Below are 16,251 nucleotides of genomic sequence, written 5' to 3' on the forward strand. Positions count from 1 at the left end.
CATCCATGAAAAGTATAATACAGGTAAAGCAATCAATAACCCAAATTCATATGGCAATCAAACACACTCTTTTAAAATATGTATGGTGTTGGTACAATCATTGTAAGACATACAGAGGAAGCCCAAAATAATATGCGAGTTTAAAGTCTAAAAAATGAGAGAGTTATATATCTTTTAGCAGTCCAACTTTTAGCAGAAATAAATCAATTTAGGAGACTACATAGTCAGAATAACCTATCAGATTTACGTTAAATGTTAAGTATGGTATGTTTGGCGTTTAACTATTAGAAAGAGAGAAAATTCAAATATTCAACGTTTACTATTTTTTATGTAGGGTTCTTCATTTTAAGAAGACTAATGCAATCAGATATGTTTACGACCATTCATTCCTATAATTTCGCATACAGAATACGTTGATGAAATCATGAATGCTCTACCGTAAAATTTTTTATGATATATGTAAGTACGAATATATGAATCATAATTTCAAGGATTAAAGGATTTTTTAAAACCGTTTTTTTTTTCAATCTGTATATCCACACAAAAGTTCAAATGTGTTTTATTAAAATTACCGTAAAACAGGCTTATAACGCAGTGAAAGGGATGAGCGTCCTTATAAACGTAATGCCTTATACCCGTTAGCTTCACAATATGTTTAAAAACTACGGAAATAAAAAATACTTCCATACAAGCATTAGTTCATTTTAAGCGTGCTCCCTATAAGCATGTTTTACTGTAATTATTTAGGCTACAAATATTTGAATAGGAACCAACAAACTCTCAAGAGAAGGTTCAGCGTTAATAATTAAATTACTAAAACATAAAGGCCTCAGAGCGCAATTAAAACTCCTCAGAAATCCAATAACTAAATGGTGCATAAAAGAAATTTGAAATTAAAAATTGATCGTGAGAGAGTACACGAAGTTGAAGTCTGTATTTATTCTCCGTTGTTTTTAATCGGTACAAATGTTTTCCAGTGATTGTTGTCAGATGCATCTGCTATTTTGACAATTTACATTCATTCTTCAGTAAGATGAATCAACAATGTATTGCATACTTCATCCTTATAGTTGGAATATTCACTACAGGTAAATGTCAATTTATTAGCATTGTATGATATGTATTGATTTTACTTACATTCAGTACGTTTTTTTTTTTTACCTTGGCAGTTTTCCCTATCCATGTTGTCACTTTGAAATGCAAAGCTGGTTTTGAAAACATCGCAAAGTGGTGTTTTTCAATTCATCTTGAGAGCAAATCTTTGTCCAAGTCACGTGAGATTTGCGAGAAGACTGGCGGCAACATGGTTCTACTTGATGAACATATGAAACTAAATTTGCTGCGGAAATATATTCAAGGTAAATTGGTAAATTAGCTTTACTCCATTGAAACTTTTCTTATTTCCCCGTTTTCATCCTGTAGCTTTATGCCTGTGTTGTTTTCAAGTCATTTATTACATGTAGCAAATGTATACTTTTGTCATACACTGATATCTTGTTGCTTCTTTTTTTTTTTTTTTTTACAGAAAAGAGACTTATTCATAAACTATACGTGAAAAATAAGGAGGTATTTCAAAATTTCTTTGTTTTCAGTTGATTCGAAAAACTTCGAGTTAAATGTTTTAAATATATAACAACTTAAGGAAATATAGAATTATACGTTGTGTATTACATAAAATTCAATATAATATGGTTAATGCTTTTGTCTTTTATTTTTAAGGCATTGCTGAAATCATATCAAGAACTTCAGGATCTCTTGACATATCATAAAAAGTGTAAGTGTATGTAAAGGGAGCTGAGAAAGTATTTTGTAATCTTCTTAAATAATCATTGTTTTAAAAATAATTTTGACCTTTTAGATTGCAAGTCGTACAAGAAAAACAAGCTTAAAAAACCAACAGAGGAATTTTATGTTCCAAACGCAAAGGTAGAAATTGTGTGCATAATATTTTTACGTAACATAAAATGAAAAAGTAGATTTCAACGATATCAGAGGTCTGTCTTTAGTAAGATAGCTTTTAATGTAAAACAAATTTTAGTTTTTTAACACTTTACTTCTTAATGATATTTTGTTCTTTGTGCTAACAAGCATAATTCATAATATAGTCCCTCGGACTAATGTAAGGAAATCCGATTGTGTTTGTAAAGAATGCACTTGTTTATAAAGAATGCACTTCGGTTGCTCAAAGTCGAATTTATTAAATTTCTCTCTCTCTCTCTCTCTCTCTCTCTGAGAGATAATAAATCATATTCATTCATTCATGATTAGTTACCCGTTTTCTTTGATGAAAATGAGCGTGCGCGATTGACAACCCCACCTGGCTATTTTATTGCCAACTCTTCAATACCCAGTGCTGGATACGGAGCATGGACAATGACTGGAGTCAAAAAGTATACAGTACTTGGGGAATATGAGGGAGAGGAACATAAGAAAGAAGGGAACCAGCCTTACTCCTGGGTTGTGCGTATCTATTTCTGCATACATTTTACTTCCTCTTTTCCAATAAAAGATTATCCATAAATCATAAGCAAACAGTTATGGTTCGTATACAAAGATGTAATAATAAGTACGTTACATTACGTAAAATGTACATTATTTATTTACAAGTTTTGTGATCTCCTGAACATGCTAATGGCGTTTCCAAAGTTTACTTTGATAAAAATGTTGGCTGGTTAGTATAAATTTGTGTTGGCATGATACCTTGAATTTTTTAGAATAATGCATTTATGCAGCGATCGATATTGCTCATTTGATGCAGAGAGTTTAAGAACAGTTTTAGCTCACCTAAACCGAAGGTTCAAGTGAGCTTTTCTGATCACCCGTTGTCCGTCGTCCGTCCGTCCGTCCGTCTGTCCGTCCGTCTGTAAACTTTTCACATTTTTGACTTTTTCTCAAAAATCTCTGGGCCAAATTTAACCAAACTTGGTACAAAGCATCTTTATGAAAAGGGGATTCTAAATTGTTAAACTAAAGGGTACAATCCTTTTTAAAGGGGAGATAATTACGAAACAATGAAAATAGGGCGCATGACTTTAAAAATCTTCTTCTCAACAACCACTGCACCAGAAATGCCAATATTTACACAAAAGCTTGTATATATAGTGAAGATTCTAAATGTAAAAACCGTGACCCCCGGACCAAAACTGGGGCCCCAGGTGGGGTTCAAAATTGAACATGAAAATACATTGGAAAATGTTTAAAAATTTTCTTCTTAAGAACCACTGCACCAGAAATGCCAATATTTACATAAAAGCTTGTATATATAGTGAAGATTCTAAATTGTAAAAATCGTGACCCCCGGACCAAAACTGGGGCCCCGGGCGGGGTTCACAATTTAACATGGAAATATGTAGGAAAAATGTTTAAAAATCTTTATATCAAGAACCACTGCACCAGAAAAGCCAATGTTCACACAAAAGCTTTTAAGTATAGTGAAAATTCTAAATTGTAAAAATCGTGACCCCCGGACCAAAACTGGGGCCCCAGGCGGGGTTCAAAGTTTAACTTAGAAAACCATAGGATAAATGTTTTAAAATCCCCTTCTCAAAAACCAGTGCACCAGAAAAGCTAACGTTTACACAAAAGCTTGTATATATAGTGATGATTCTAAATTATAAAAATTGTGACCCCCAAACCAAACCTGGGGTCCCAGGCGGGCCGGACTACAACTTAAACATAGAAATATGTAGGAAAATTGTTTAAAAATCTTCTTCTCAAGAACCACTGCACCAGAAATGCCAATATTTATACAAAAGCTTGTACGTATAGTGAAGATTCAAAATTATAAAAATCATGACCCCTGTACTAAATATGGGGCTCCAAACGGGGTTCAAAGATTAACATAGAAATAAATATGATAAATGTTTTAAAATCTTCTTATCAAGAACCACTGCACCAGAAATGCAAATATTTATACATAAGCGTGTATGTATAGTGAAGATTCTAAATTGTGACCCCCGGGAAAAATCTGGGCCCCCAGGCGGGGTTCAAAGTTTACCATATACAAGAAAAATGTTTAAAAATCTTCTTCTCAAGAACTACATTGCAACAGTTTGGGATATTACTATGCATACATCCTTGGCAATTGTAGATTCTAAAGTGTTAAAATCATGACCCCCGGACTACCGTAATACTGGGGCATCAAGAGGGGCTCAAAGTTAAACAAAGAAATATATAGGAAACATGTTTTTAAAAAATCTTCTCGAGAACTACAATGTCATTCTTTGTGAGATAACTTTACTTGGATCCTCAAATAGTAAACAATTTAAATTATAGAAGCGATCTAATACTGGGGCCCCAGGGGAAGGGGTTTAATGTTTCACATAGAAAGATAGGAGGGAACATGTTTAAAAATCTTATGGAGGAGAACTACAATGCTTCAATTTGTGAGATTACAATGCAAGCATTCTCAAATTGTACAATTTCTAAATTGTGGAGGCCGTGACCCCCAGACTAATATTGGGGCCCAAGAAGGGGTTCAAAATTAACATAGAAATATATAGGGAACATGTTTAAAAATCTTCTTCTCAAGAACTACAGTGCAACAGTTTGTGAGATTACTATGCAAGCATCATTGGCTATTGTAGATTCTAAACTGGTAAAATCGTGACCCCCGGACTAATACTGGGGCCCCAAGACCCCCAGACTAATACTGAGGCCCCAAGTGGGGTTCAAAGTTTAACATAGAAATATATATGGAACATTTTTAAAAAATTTCTTCTTGAGAACTACAATGCTACAGTTTGTGAGATTACAATGCAAGGGTTCTCAAATAGTGTAGTTGGTAAAGCCAACCATAAACCCCGGACCAAAACTGGGGGCCCAGAAAGGGGTTTAAAATTTAAAAAATAAATAACATATCCTATGAAATAGAATGTTACAAGGAACTGTTGTTCAGGTGAGCGATGTGGCCCATGGGCCTCTTGTTATCAAATGTTTTACTATTATTTTGATTTTTTTAAAATTAATTTAAGATTTTTCATTTTCATGTTTTACTTTTCAAGAACATTAAATTCGAATTTGTTTAGCTTACTCAGTAACTTATTTAAATTCATTTCATTTTCAAGTCCTAGACCACCAAGCTTGATGCTGGTTATTTATGTTAAATGAATCAGTAGGAATAAAGAGGGGGAAATGTCAACGATATTGTTCTTTGAAATATTTGATACAACTATCTATATACATAGTTTTACAACTTAAATATAACCAATATGTATTAATACAGTTTTCTACTGTTTCAGTCGAAATTTTGCTCCTTAATTAAATAATATGGTTTTGATCATGCTAACAATGTAACTTGTTTGATAATGTTACTTGTCGTTAACAAGTATTTTTTTTTCATCTACAATGCATCTAATATACAAGATATATGAAGATAAAGAAAGGAAAAAGAAACATTATATAGACGCATCTTCTCCCGCCAAAAGTAACTGGTTGCGGTATGTCAACTGTGCAAGGAATGTGCGCGAAGAAAACGTGTTTTCATTTGGTTGTGACGGCCTAGTATTTTATATGACGACAAAAGACGTGGAACCCAACACAGAGTTACTGACCTGGTATGGAGAAAATGATGGACGTTTCTTAGGAATAACGAGATTGCATCCAGGTTGTTATCTAATCAAAAAAAAATCAAAATGAAACACATATATACATGCATAAAGGCAATGCTTTTATTTATTTAATCCATTTCTTCTATGTTTCAGCAAGCGAATTGAATCTGAAATCAGCTTCTCATATCCGTTTGAGTTATATGCCTAAGGATTCATTAAACGATTATCTTAAATATCATCAAAACTGGTTTTCAAATAAATATGATAAAAAGAGCAACAAAACATATCATGGAATTATAGACACTTATGAGGATGGGACGTGGACAATGCAGCGGGAAGGAAATTACACGTATTATACTGGGGAACAGGGACTTCTAGTTCCATTTGTGTGTGAACATGAACCACTGGAAAAAGAATAAGATCAAATATGTTATTTAAATTAGTGCAATGGTTTATGTAGATAAATACCTGTGTAAAGTATTAGATATACATACAATATAACTTAGATAAAAGGATTGTTTTTTCCTATCTCAATCTGATTAATTTTATGGTGAAGGATATTACAAGGTACGTTCTCATGTGCCCCTCGTTAATATCTTGAGTGCTTAACTACTGATAATGATTTACCCTCTGATGGCGGTCGTTTTATTTTCTTATGATACAAATCAGTCACTATTATATCAATATCTTGGGTACAAATAAATATTTAACATCAATCAATATCTTCTAGATTTTTCATTTATGTAACGTACTGAATGTTTATCTATTGAACGTGGTTCTAATTTCTAAAACTTTTACATTTTACCGACAGACTGACACCGAGACATGAAATAAATATAATTGCGAAAGTTGACAATTAAAAACAAAGTAAAAAAAAAATATTTCGGTTGTGGCTCAAAGTATCGATTATAATCACTAAAATATTTAATGGGGGAGTCAACAAATAATGTCCAAATTTTAGTGAGTTAACCTCTAGAAAATCGTTAACCAAAATACTGTCAATCATACACGAAAGACTACAAGGTAACAATTTGGAATTTTATCAGCCAAGAGGAGAAAAGAGCCTTAGTTCGCTGTAATGTTTATATATTTGCACTTTCGAAGGTGATATACAGTGAGTGAAAGGAACGATCAATTTTAACTACGGACTTCTGACATTCCTGTTCGTCTGGTAGGTACAATGTATGTCACTTTTTTCAGGGAGTGGTGTCATTTTTTGAATATGTGTTGCAAATTAATATAGAATGGCTAGTATTAGCAACACATGCCAGAGAATTTTTCACATTGTTGTTGCAATATCTATTTGATGTGGCATTAACTTCTCAAAAGAAAAATGCAGATTGGGGTGTCAAAGGGAATATATTAAACGACAATTAAATAATATAGCTGAGAAGTGGATTTTATTTAGCTTTATATTTCATCGTTCGTGAACACACCCTCTTTTGTCATTGCGGCACAGTGATTTTAAACTAGTTCGGCATATATTTGATTAATTAGTGCTGATGAAGAAAAATATATCCGATTCCTTCTGTCAATAATACTGTCGCACATCAAATTTCACTTGCAATTCAAAAAAAAAGTTCTGGAGATGAAAAAAGATGCGTTTTCAAACATTATTATAAGCATTCAAATAATATCAGTGGAGTCAACAAATAAATTCTTAGTAAGTCTAAAATCTAGTTACCTCTATAAAATCGTTAACTGAAATAAAAAGGGTTTGTTTTCTTTACTGGTTGACAATTCTTTTGTGGTATTTTTAACGAACAGCCAAACTTTGTTGTCAGCTGTCGAGTAATGTATTCAAGACTGGTGAGCACTATGTTATGTTTACGTTTGTTTAATTTTCCTGTATAAAGCGTTTGTACGGATTAATTTCTTCTTGTTTGCTCTTTATGAGCGCAAATAAACGGTATCTAATGTTCGTCACCTTGCTTTAATTAAAAAATATTTACCTAACATAATTACCTTGCTTCGATCTGTAAGAAATATGCATATTTCATGGCCAACAAAAAAATAGGTGGTTAAATTGTAAATTTTTTAGTATACATCGTTGTATTCAATTTATTTGTTCTTAAAAAGTGATTCAACGAAATAGACTAAAAAGTTAAAGTCTTTAGATATACAAATCCCAGTTTCAATGCAACTGTGTTTTTTACCGTTAAGGAATATCATTGTAAAAATCGGCTTTATTCTTTTATACAGGATCTTCAGATAAAATGACACAGCAATCATCTGCATTATATATCTTTATAGTTACAATCGTCACCTCGGGTAAATATATTTTTTTTTCAATTTTTGAAATGTTATCAAACCAAAACGAACTAAGTTTGTAAATTACTTTTACAGTTTTCACGATCAATGTTGCCAATGTGAAATGCAAAGCCGGTTTTGAAAACGTCGGACAATGGTGTTTTTCATTTTATCTTGTGAGCAAATCCTTGTCAGACTCCATTGAGATTTGCACAAAAGCCGGTGGCAACATGGTTCTAATGGACGAATACAGGAAGATAGAGATGCTTCGAAAACATATGAAAGGTTATATATATATATATATATATATATATATATATATATATATATATATATATATATATATATATATATATATATATATACCAGGCTTGGGGCGAATTACATTGTAAAGTAATGCATTACATTACCATTACTTCATGAATTTGGGCATTAAATTACCATTACCATTACTTGATTTTCTTGAAGTAATGCATTACATTACCATTACATGAGTAAAGTAATGCATTACCATTACCATTACTTTTATTTTAAAGTAAAGGTAATAAAGAGTTTTTGCAAATGTTTCAAATATACAACACTCTTTAACATATCTACAGCTTCATGCTCAGTATAAGGTTCAAATCAATGAATAAACAAGAGTCATTATTTATTTGCTCAATATATAATCATATTGTGGCAATATGAACAACATATTACATAAGTAAAATGATATTTATAGACATTTGGCATGATACAATATCAGATATGAAATAGAGACACAGGATAACATGCGTAACAAAAAACAATTTATGAAATTATGTTGCGGTTTTGAAAAGCTAAAAATAGATATATCCCCAGATTACACAAATCTTTATAATTTTGGACACTTAATTTTATTGATTTATAAACAGATAATTTTTCCCAGTTAAATTTCTTATTATATTATAATCATATTTCTTTTTACGGAGGACACTTTAAGACAAAAGATTGCTGTTGCACTTTATGATAGAAGTTTCAAAGGGTTCATCTTTTAAATGCATCCATCTTCCGGGCTATACTAAATAAATGTTTTCCAGGAGCAGACAAAGCTTGGACTGGAAAATACTGTTCGACGATCTTTATCTTAGGATATATTAAGTGCAATAATAGATTAGATACATAAATCTTGTATTTTCTATCAGTCCGAACTAAATTAAAATGTACAGTGTAATTAATATACAAGACAGAGAGAGAGAGAGAGAGAGAGAGAAAAAAATATGTAAGATTATTTTCAAATAGGTTATAATATTGGAAGTGATATTGATTTTCATCATGGATGGACAGTGCATTCATTTTGCTTTTAAAGGTGCATGTCTGTCTCCTATTCTATTGTGACATAGCGAAGGGAAGGGGATTGGGGTGTTAAGCACTTCTTATAACAATAGATTGTTTTGATACTTAGATTATCCTGGGGGCATAGTGTGTTGTTGACACATTTCTTATTGAAGTGCAAATTGTTTAAATGATTAAAAACTCTTAATAACAACACTCTTAAAAATGTTATGAAATTGTGCTGTTATCTTTAGTAATATAAACAATTCAAAAATGAATTTTAAAAAACCTTTTTTAATAAAACATGTACAATTAAAACATTATTTTCTCAATTAGAATTATTTCTTTCTTCTTCAAAAATAAATTTAATCAAATTCAATTTCAACTATTCATTTATTCATCACATTTTTTAAAGTGAACATGCATAAATATGCATAGTAATGCAAAGTAATGCCATGTAATGCCAGCATTACACTAGATTTTGGAAAGTAATGCATTACATTAGCATTACTTGTAATGCTAATTTTGAGGCATTACACATTACTAGCATTACTTTGAAAACATGTAATGCATTGCAATGCATTACCATTACATTTAGCATTACCCCAAGCCTGATATATACACTAATTCTAATACAGTATGAAATTTGTACTCAAAAAATTACTTATCTTATACGGTTTAGTTTTCATTTCGACTTTTGGATCGATCAGAATGTGATCCTTATACATAAAAAAAGAAAGAAAATTAAATGCTTAATGTTACAGTCTGCACTAATATATGGACAAAGGGTTAGATATTATGACGAATATCGAACACATGTACCGATAATATCCTTTTAAGATGAAGAATCGATTCCAGTAGGTCTAGTTAAACTAATCAAAATTAAATGGTTACCAATTTTCTTTACGCACTGTCGATGGTTAGATATTGAGATACTAAAATTTTTTTCTCTCTGTTTCATTCGTCCATTTTTTTAACTACAGCAACAAAATGCCTATTTACTTATTTAAATTTATTAAAAAATTTATATATTCAATTCTTAAATATTTTTCTCCATGATGTTTTTTTTTCGAATGCTTACTAGTGTATACTAATAAATTGTCACTTAATAATTTTTTTGTAGAAAAAGGACTCATACATAAACTGACTGTTAAAAACAGAGAGGTAATTGAATGTAACAGTATACTATTGTATATATATATATATATATATATATATATATATATATATATATATATATATATAATTAATAAGCACAAACATTGCAATAACTCTCAAATTGACATATACCTGCCCATAGTGAATGATAAAGATATACATAAAGCACAGAGATATTCACCTTTTATGGAGCTCCACCTCCGCCCCGGCCGGGGCTTGAACTCACGACCTCTGGAACCCATTCTCCTAGCAGTGAGCGGCCACCGCGCTAACCACTGGGCCATCTAGGCAAGACAAAAATCTTGCTTTCGATGACGAAGGGAAACTAGCACGCTGGTCGCTCACTACACGGTCGTTTGAGATACAGGTGGAATGCAGTTAAACGACAATTTGAGAGGATCGGGACGATACACATTGCATAGATATATACAAATAATAAGCACAAACATTGCAATAACTCTCAAATTGACATATACCTGCCCATAGTGAATGATAAAGATATACATAAAGCACAGAGATATTCACCTTTTATGGAGCTCCACCTCCGCCCCGGCCGGGGCTTGAACTCACGACCTCTGGAACCCATTCTCCTAGCAGTGAGCGGCCACCGCGCTAACCACTGGGCCATCTAGGCAAGACAAAAATCTTGCTTTCGATGACGAAGGGAAACTAGCACGCTGGTCGCTCACTACACGGTCGTTTGAGATACAGGTGGAATGCAGTTAAACGACAATTTGAGAGGATCGGGACGATACACATTGCATAGATATATACAAATAATAAGCACAAACATTGCAATAACTCTCAAATTGACTTATACCTGCCCATAGTGAATGATAAAGATATACATAAAGCACAGAGATATTCACCTTTTATGGAGCTCCACCTCCGCCCCGGCCGGGGCTTGAACTCACGACCTCTGGAACCCATTCTCCTAGCAGTGAGCGGCCACCGCGCTAACCACTGGGCCATCTAGGCAAGACAAAAATCTTGCTTTCGATGACGAAGGGAAACTAGCACGCTGGTCGCTCACTACACGGTCGTTTGAGATACAGGTGGAATGCAGTTAAACGACAATTTGAGAGGATCGGGACGATACACATTGCATAGATATATACAAATAATAAGCACAAACATTGCAATAACTCTCAAATTGACATATACCTGCCCATAGTGAATGATAAAGATATACATAAAGCACAGAGATATTCACCTTTTATGGAGCTCCACCTCCGCCCCGGCCGGGGCTTGAACTCACGACCTCTGGAACCCATTCTCCTAGCAGTGAGCGGCCACCGCGCTAACCACTGGGCCATCTAGGCAAGACAAAAATCTTGCTTTCGATGACGAAGGGAAACTAGCACGCTGGTCGCTCACTACACGGTCGTTTGAGATACAGGTGGAATGCAGTTAAACGACAATTTGAGAGGATCGGGACGATACACATTGCATAGATATATACAAATAATAAGCACAAACATTGCAATAACTCTCAAATTGACATATACCTGCCCATAGTGAATGATAAAGATATACATAAAGCACAGAGATATTCACCTTTTATGGAGCTCCACCTCCGCCCCGGCCGGGGCTTGAACTCACGACCTCTGGAACCCATTCTCCTAGCAGTGAGCGGCCACCGCGCTAACCACTGGGCCATCTAGGCAAGACAAAAATCAAATTGACATATACCTTATTTGTATATATCTATGCAATGTGTATCGTCCCGATCCTCTCAAATTGTCGTTTAACTGCATTCCACCTGTATCTCAAACGACCGTGTAGTGAGCGACCAGCGTGCTAGTTTCCCTTCGTCATCGAAAGCAAGATTTTTGTCTTGCCTAGATGGCCCAGTGGTTAGCGCGGTGGCCGCTCACTGCTAGGAGAATGGGTTCCAGAGGTCGTGAGTTCAAGCCCCGGCCGGGGCGGAGGTGGAGCTCCATAAAAGGTGAATATCTCTGTGCTTTATGTATATCTTTATCATTCACTATGGGCAGGTATATGTCAATTTGAGAGTTATTGCAATGTTTGTGCTTATTATTTGTATATATCTATGCAATGTGTATCGTCCCGATCCTCTCAAATTGTCGTTTAACTGCATTCCACCTGTATCTCAAACGACCGTGTAGTGAGCGACCAGCGTGCTAGTTTCCCTTCGTCATCGAAAGCAAGATTTTTGTCTTGCCTAGATGGCCCAGTGGTTAGCGCGGTGGCCGCTCACTGCTAGGAGAATGGGTTCCAGAGGTCGTGAGTTCAAGCCCCGGCCGGGGCGGAGGTGGAGCTCCATAAAAGGTGAATATCTCTGTGCTTTATGTATATCTTTATCATTCACTATGGGCAGGTATATGTCAATTTGAGAGTTATTGCAATGTTTGTGCTTATTATTTGTATATATCTATGCAATGTGTATCGTCCCGATCCTCTCAAATTGTCGTTTAACTGCATTCCACCTGTATCTCAAACGACCGTGTAGTGAGCGACCAGCGTGCTAGTTTCCCTTCGTCATCGAAAGCAAGATTTTTGTCTTGCCTAGATGGCCCAGTGGTTAGCGCGGTGGCCGCTCACTGCTAGGAGAATGGGTTCCAGAGGTCGTGAGTTCAAGCCCCGGCCGGGGCGGAGGTGGAGCTCCATAAAAGGTGAATATCTCTGTGCTTTATGTATATCTTTATCATTCACTATGGGCAGGTATATGTCAATTTGAGAGTTATTGCAATGTTTGTGCTTATTATTTGTATATATCTATGCAATGTGTATCGTCCCGATCCTCTCAAATTGTCGTTTAACTGCATTCCACCTGTATCTCAAACGACCGTGTAGTGAGCGACCAGCGTGCTAGTTTCCCTTCGTCATCGAAAGCAAGATTTTTGTCTTGCCTAGATGGCCCAGTGGTTAGCGCGGTGGCCGCTCACTGCTAGGAGAATGGGTTCCAGAGGTCGTGAGTTCAAGCCCCGGCCGGGGCGGAGGTGGAGCTCCATAAAAGGTGAATATCTCTGTGCTTTATATATATATATATATATATATATATATATATATATATATATATATATATCACATATTACAAATTATTTGCCCATTTTTATGGTTGATAATATTCATAAGATTATGTATATGATTTTCCATAATGATGTTTTTTGTATGCATTCACTTTTACACGACTGTTTTTTTTCTGTTAAATGAATCTCTAACTAATTTTAAAGGCATTGATAAAATCTTATCAGGAAATTCGTGAAGTAACAACATATCAGGAAAATTGTGAGTATTTTTAATATATATATATATATATATATATATATATATATATATATATATATATATATATATATTAAGATTACACAGCTTTCAATTTTTGTCTCTTTTATGACTGTTAATATCACTTTGACCAAAAATATATAGTAACATATATTTAGATTGCAACACCTACAAGACAAATAGATTGTTTAAACCTGCAGAAGAATTTTACATCCCAAACGCCAAGGTAGAGTTCATTCTATTTTTAAACAAATTACAGGTAGAAAAAAACTAAATTCGTAATTTCAAAGGTATAAAAAATCATAACACATCAATTGTTTGATATAAACAAAAGCATTGAAACCAAGTTTGGTTGCTTAGAACTTGCTTAAATAGTTTGAAATAAAACAACATTTTCTGAATGAAATTTGACATCATCATAGAAACACAATAGAGAACACTTCTGTAAAGTTTGATAGAAAAAAATTTAAATTACAGCTTCCGATTAACTTTAATGGAAATGGACGTGCGAGATTGACAACTCCAAGTGGATTTTTTATTGCAAAGTCATCAATTCCTAGCGCCGGATACGGAGCATGGACTAAAACTAGAGTCCGGAAGTATACAGTCCTAGGAGAATATGAGGGAGAGGAACATAAGATAGAAGGGAATAGTCCATATTCCTGGGTTGTATGTACATGTATTTATATTGTATGCATTTCGGGACAGGTTTTGAATGCTTTAGAGATCTGATAATATTTCGATTTATGTGGTTAATCGAGCCTTATAGGATTATGAAACTTTATTAACTTTATTATGTTATAGTTTTAAGGTTAACAAAATATCGATATTAATTAATATTATTAAGATGCTTAAGCATTGCCTTAAACTGACACGTTAACTTCATTTATCCATCTTTAACTAAACATCAATAACATTATTTCTCTTTTTTTTTATTTGTAAAGACTTGATACAGTTTAAATCGGTGCTTTGAGTTTTATTATGTTATTGATTGTTAATCTATTTTTCGAATGTGCAGATATATGAAGATAAGAAAAAGGAAAAGAGGCATTTTATAGATGCTTTCTCGCCCGCCAAAAGTAACTGGTTGCGGTATATCAACTGCGCAAGAAATGTGTGGGAAGAAAACGTGTACTCCTTTGTATGTGATAACTTAGTATTTTACATGACGACAAAAGAGGTGGAACCCAACACAGAGTTACTGACATGGTATGGACGGAACGACGGATTGATGCTAGGGATTACAAAATTACATCCAGGTAGAATGTGTTTTCATAAATATAAGTAGGCACAACTTCTCGTGGTTATAGAGTAATTCACAGTTTCAAGGATACTTAATTTCGTGGCTAATGATCATATCAATACACTATTGTTTCAGTTATAATTGCTCTTCAATGGACATTTTATTTCGTTGGTTAACTAAGTAAAATCTACGCAAAAATATAATATTAAATGAAAACTGATAAAGCCACAGCATCTGTGACAATATATGCACAACGAAAACTTATTTAATCGATCACAAACACATGATATTATGTGTCATTTTTTTCTCATTTCAGCGAGTGAGTTGGACTTGAATTCAACATTTTATATTCGATTGAGTTATATGCCTCAGGATTTTAAGAAAAACGATCTCAAATACCACCAAAACTGGTTTTCAAATAAACACGATATAAAGGACAATAAAATACAGTATGGCATTCTTGACTCATATCACGATGGAGCGTGGAAAATTCAGCGGGAAAATAATTATACGTATTATACAGGTGAAGACGGATTTTCAGTTCCATTTGTATGTGAACATCAACCACTTGATGTTAAGTAATATCAAATCGTTTGTCTAAGCATAGTGTTTTGATATTTTAATAGAAATGTGAAATGTCAAAAAGCTACTTATTTTATAGACGTAAAATGAAGTAAGTTTTACGTATAATAATCTGTTTAGAAAACCAATAAAAATCTGATTTATGACTAATCATACATTTGGCTTAAAATATTTCATGAGAAATACCTCATATGTTCCTTTGTCATTTATTTACATGTTTATGTATAGCATATCTACAACCCAAGTTTACGTATTCTTTGTAATATTTGGTTTTTCTATCAGTCAGTGACTAACCGACAGAAATACCGTAAACGTTTACATTTGGCAGAGTATTCAATTTGGTGCTTAGGCGAAAAGTGACATCCGTTATATCAAGTATATCTCCAAATGCATTGCATAAATATTATATGTTAGAGAATAGAAACAATAAAAACATGCTAATTCAAATTTACGCGAACTTGTTTGAAAGTCTTTTTCTGCCAAATATCGTGCAGGCTAAATATAGTACGTTTACAGTATCAACTACTGGTATACCATTCACTTTTTGTTATTAAAGCGTATTGGCTTTAAAAGAAATTTTACGATTGTGTTATTTTTAAGACGTCACAATGGTTCGTTGTTAGGATTTTATCAACGTGCTAGATATTACTACATGTTGTGCAACATTGATTCCATTCACAGTTGATTTAAGTTTTAAATACATTTCTTATTTCAAACTTTAGTCCATTTTTCGTTCTGGTTTGCAATTACCAGGTTTAATATTTCATTTGAAATTTAAGAAAATTGTTAATAAACGCTTAATCAAAATGTTCATCAAACAAAATGAATTGTTTCATCATATTTTAAAGGAAAAATCAGAAGATTAGACGAGAATAATAAACATTTTAAATAATGATATTGTTGCTAATTAATAAAATTTCAGAGAAC

The 16,251-nt window shown here is 33.5% G+C and overlaps 2 protein-coding genes across 3 annotated transcripts; both read left to right on the forward strand.

The window, feature by feature from the left end:
* Positions 1–964: 964 nt before the first annotated feature.
* Positions 965–6,254, forward strand: LOC128156836 (histone-lysine N-methyltransferase PRDM9-like). The gene is made up of 8 exons (XM_052819146.1): positions 965–1,088; positions 1,170–1,358; positions 1,526–1,566; positions 1,720–1,774; positions 1,859–1,926; positions 2,269–2,460; positions 5,365–5,605; positions 5,703–6,254. The coding sequence occupies exons 1-8, from the start codon at positions 1,034–1,036 to the stop codon at positions 5,966–5,968; spliced, it is 1,107 nt and encodes a 368-aa protein (XP_052675106.1). The 5' UTR covers positions 965–1,033; the 3' UTR covers positions 5,969–6,254.
* Positions 6,255–6,473: 219 nt separating this feature from the next.
* On the forward strand, positions 6,474–16,147 carry LOC128156835 (histone-lysine N-methyltransferase set-17-like). 2 transcript variants are annotated; one of them, XM_052819144.1, is made up of 9 exons: positions 6,474–6,720; positions 7,752–7,820; positions 7,896–8,084; positions 10,216–10,256; positions 13,448–13,502; positions 13,658–13,725; positions 13,977–14,168; positions 14,518–14,758; positions 15,059–16,147. In XM_052819144.1, the coding sequence occupies exons 2-9, from the start codon at positions 7,766–7,768 to the stop codon at positions 15,322–15,324; spliced, it is 1,107 nt and encodes a 368-aa protein (XP_052675104.1). In that variant the 5' UTR covers positions 6,474–6,720; positions 7,752–7,765; the 3' UTR covers positions 15,325–16,147. The 2 variants fall into 2 exon arrangements, with proteins under 2 accessions (XP_052675104.1, XP_052675105.1); XM_052819145.1 differs by lacking the exon at positions 7,752–7,820 and having other exon boundaries at positions 6,479–6,720.
* The last annotated feature ends 104 nt before the right edge of the window (positions 16,148–16,251 follow it).

The sequence above is a fragment of the Crassostrea angulata genome, chromosome 7, assembly GCF_025612915.1.
Source record: "Crassostrea angulata isolate pt1a10 chromosome 7, ASM2561291v2, whole genome shotgun sequence".
Lineage (NCBI taxonomy): Eukaryota > Metazoa > Mollusca > Bivalvia > Ostreida > Ostreidae > Magallana > Magallana angulata.

Bases quoted from the DNA above. Each gene is read 5' to 3' on its own strand.
- LOC128156836 (XM_052819146.1), top strand. From the start codon at position 1,034: ATGAATCAACAATGTATTGCATACTTCATCCTTATAGTTGGAATATTC. The intron at 1,775-1,858 runs GTAAGTGTATGT...TTGACCTTTTAG, and splicing joins CTTGACATATCATAAAAAGT to ATTGCAAGTCGTACAAGAAA. The intron at 5,606-5,702 runs GTTGTTATCTAA...TCTATGTTTCAG, and splicing joins AATAACGAGATTGCATCCAG to CAAGCGAATTGAATCTGAAA.
- LOC128156835 (XM_052819144.1), top strand. From the start codon at position 7,766: ATGACACAGCAATCATCTGCATTATATATCTTTATAGTTACAATCGTC. The intron at 7,821-7,895 runs GTAAATATATTT...TTACTTTTACAG, and splicing joins AGTTACAATCGTCACCTCGG to TTTTCACGATCAATGTTGCC. The intron at 13,503-13,657 runs GTGAGTATTTTT...ACATATATTTAG, and splicing joins AACAACATATCAGGAAAATT to ATTGCAACACCTACAAGACA.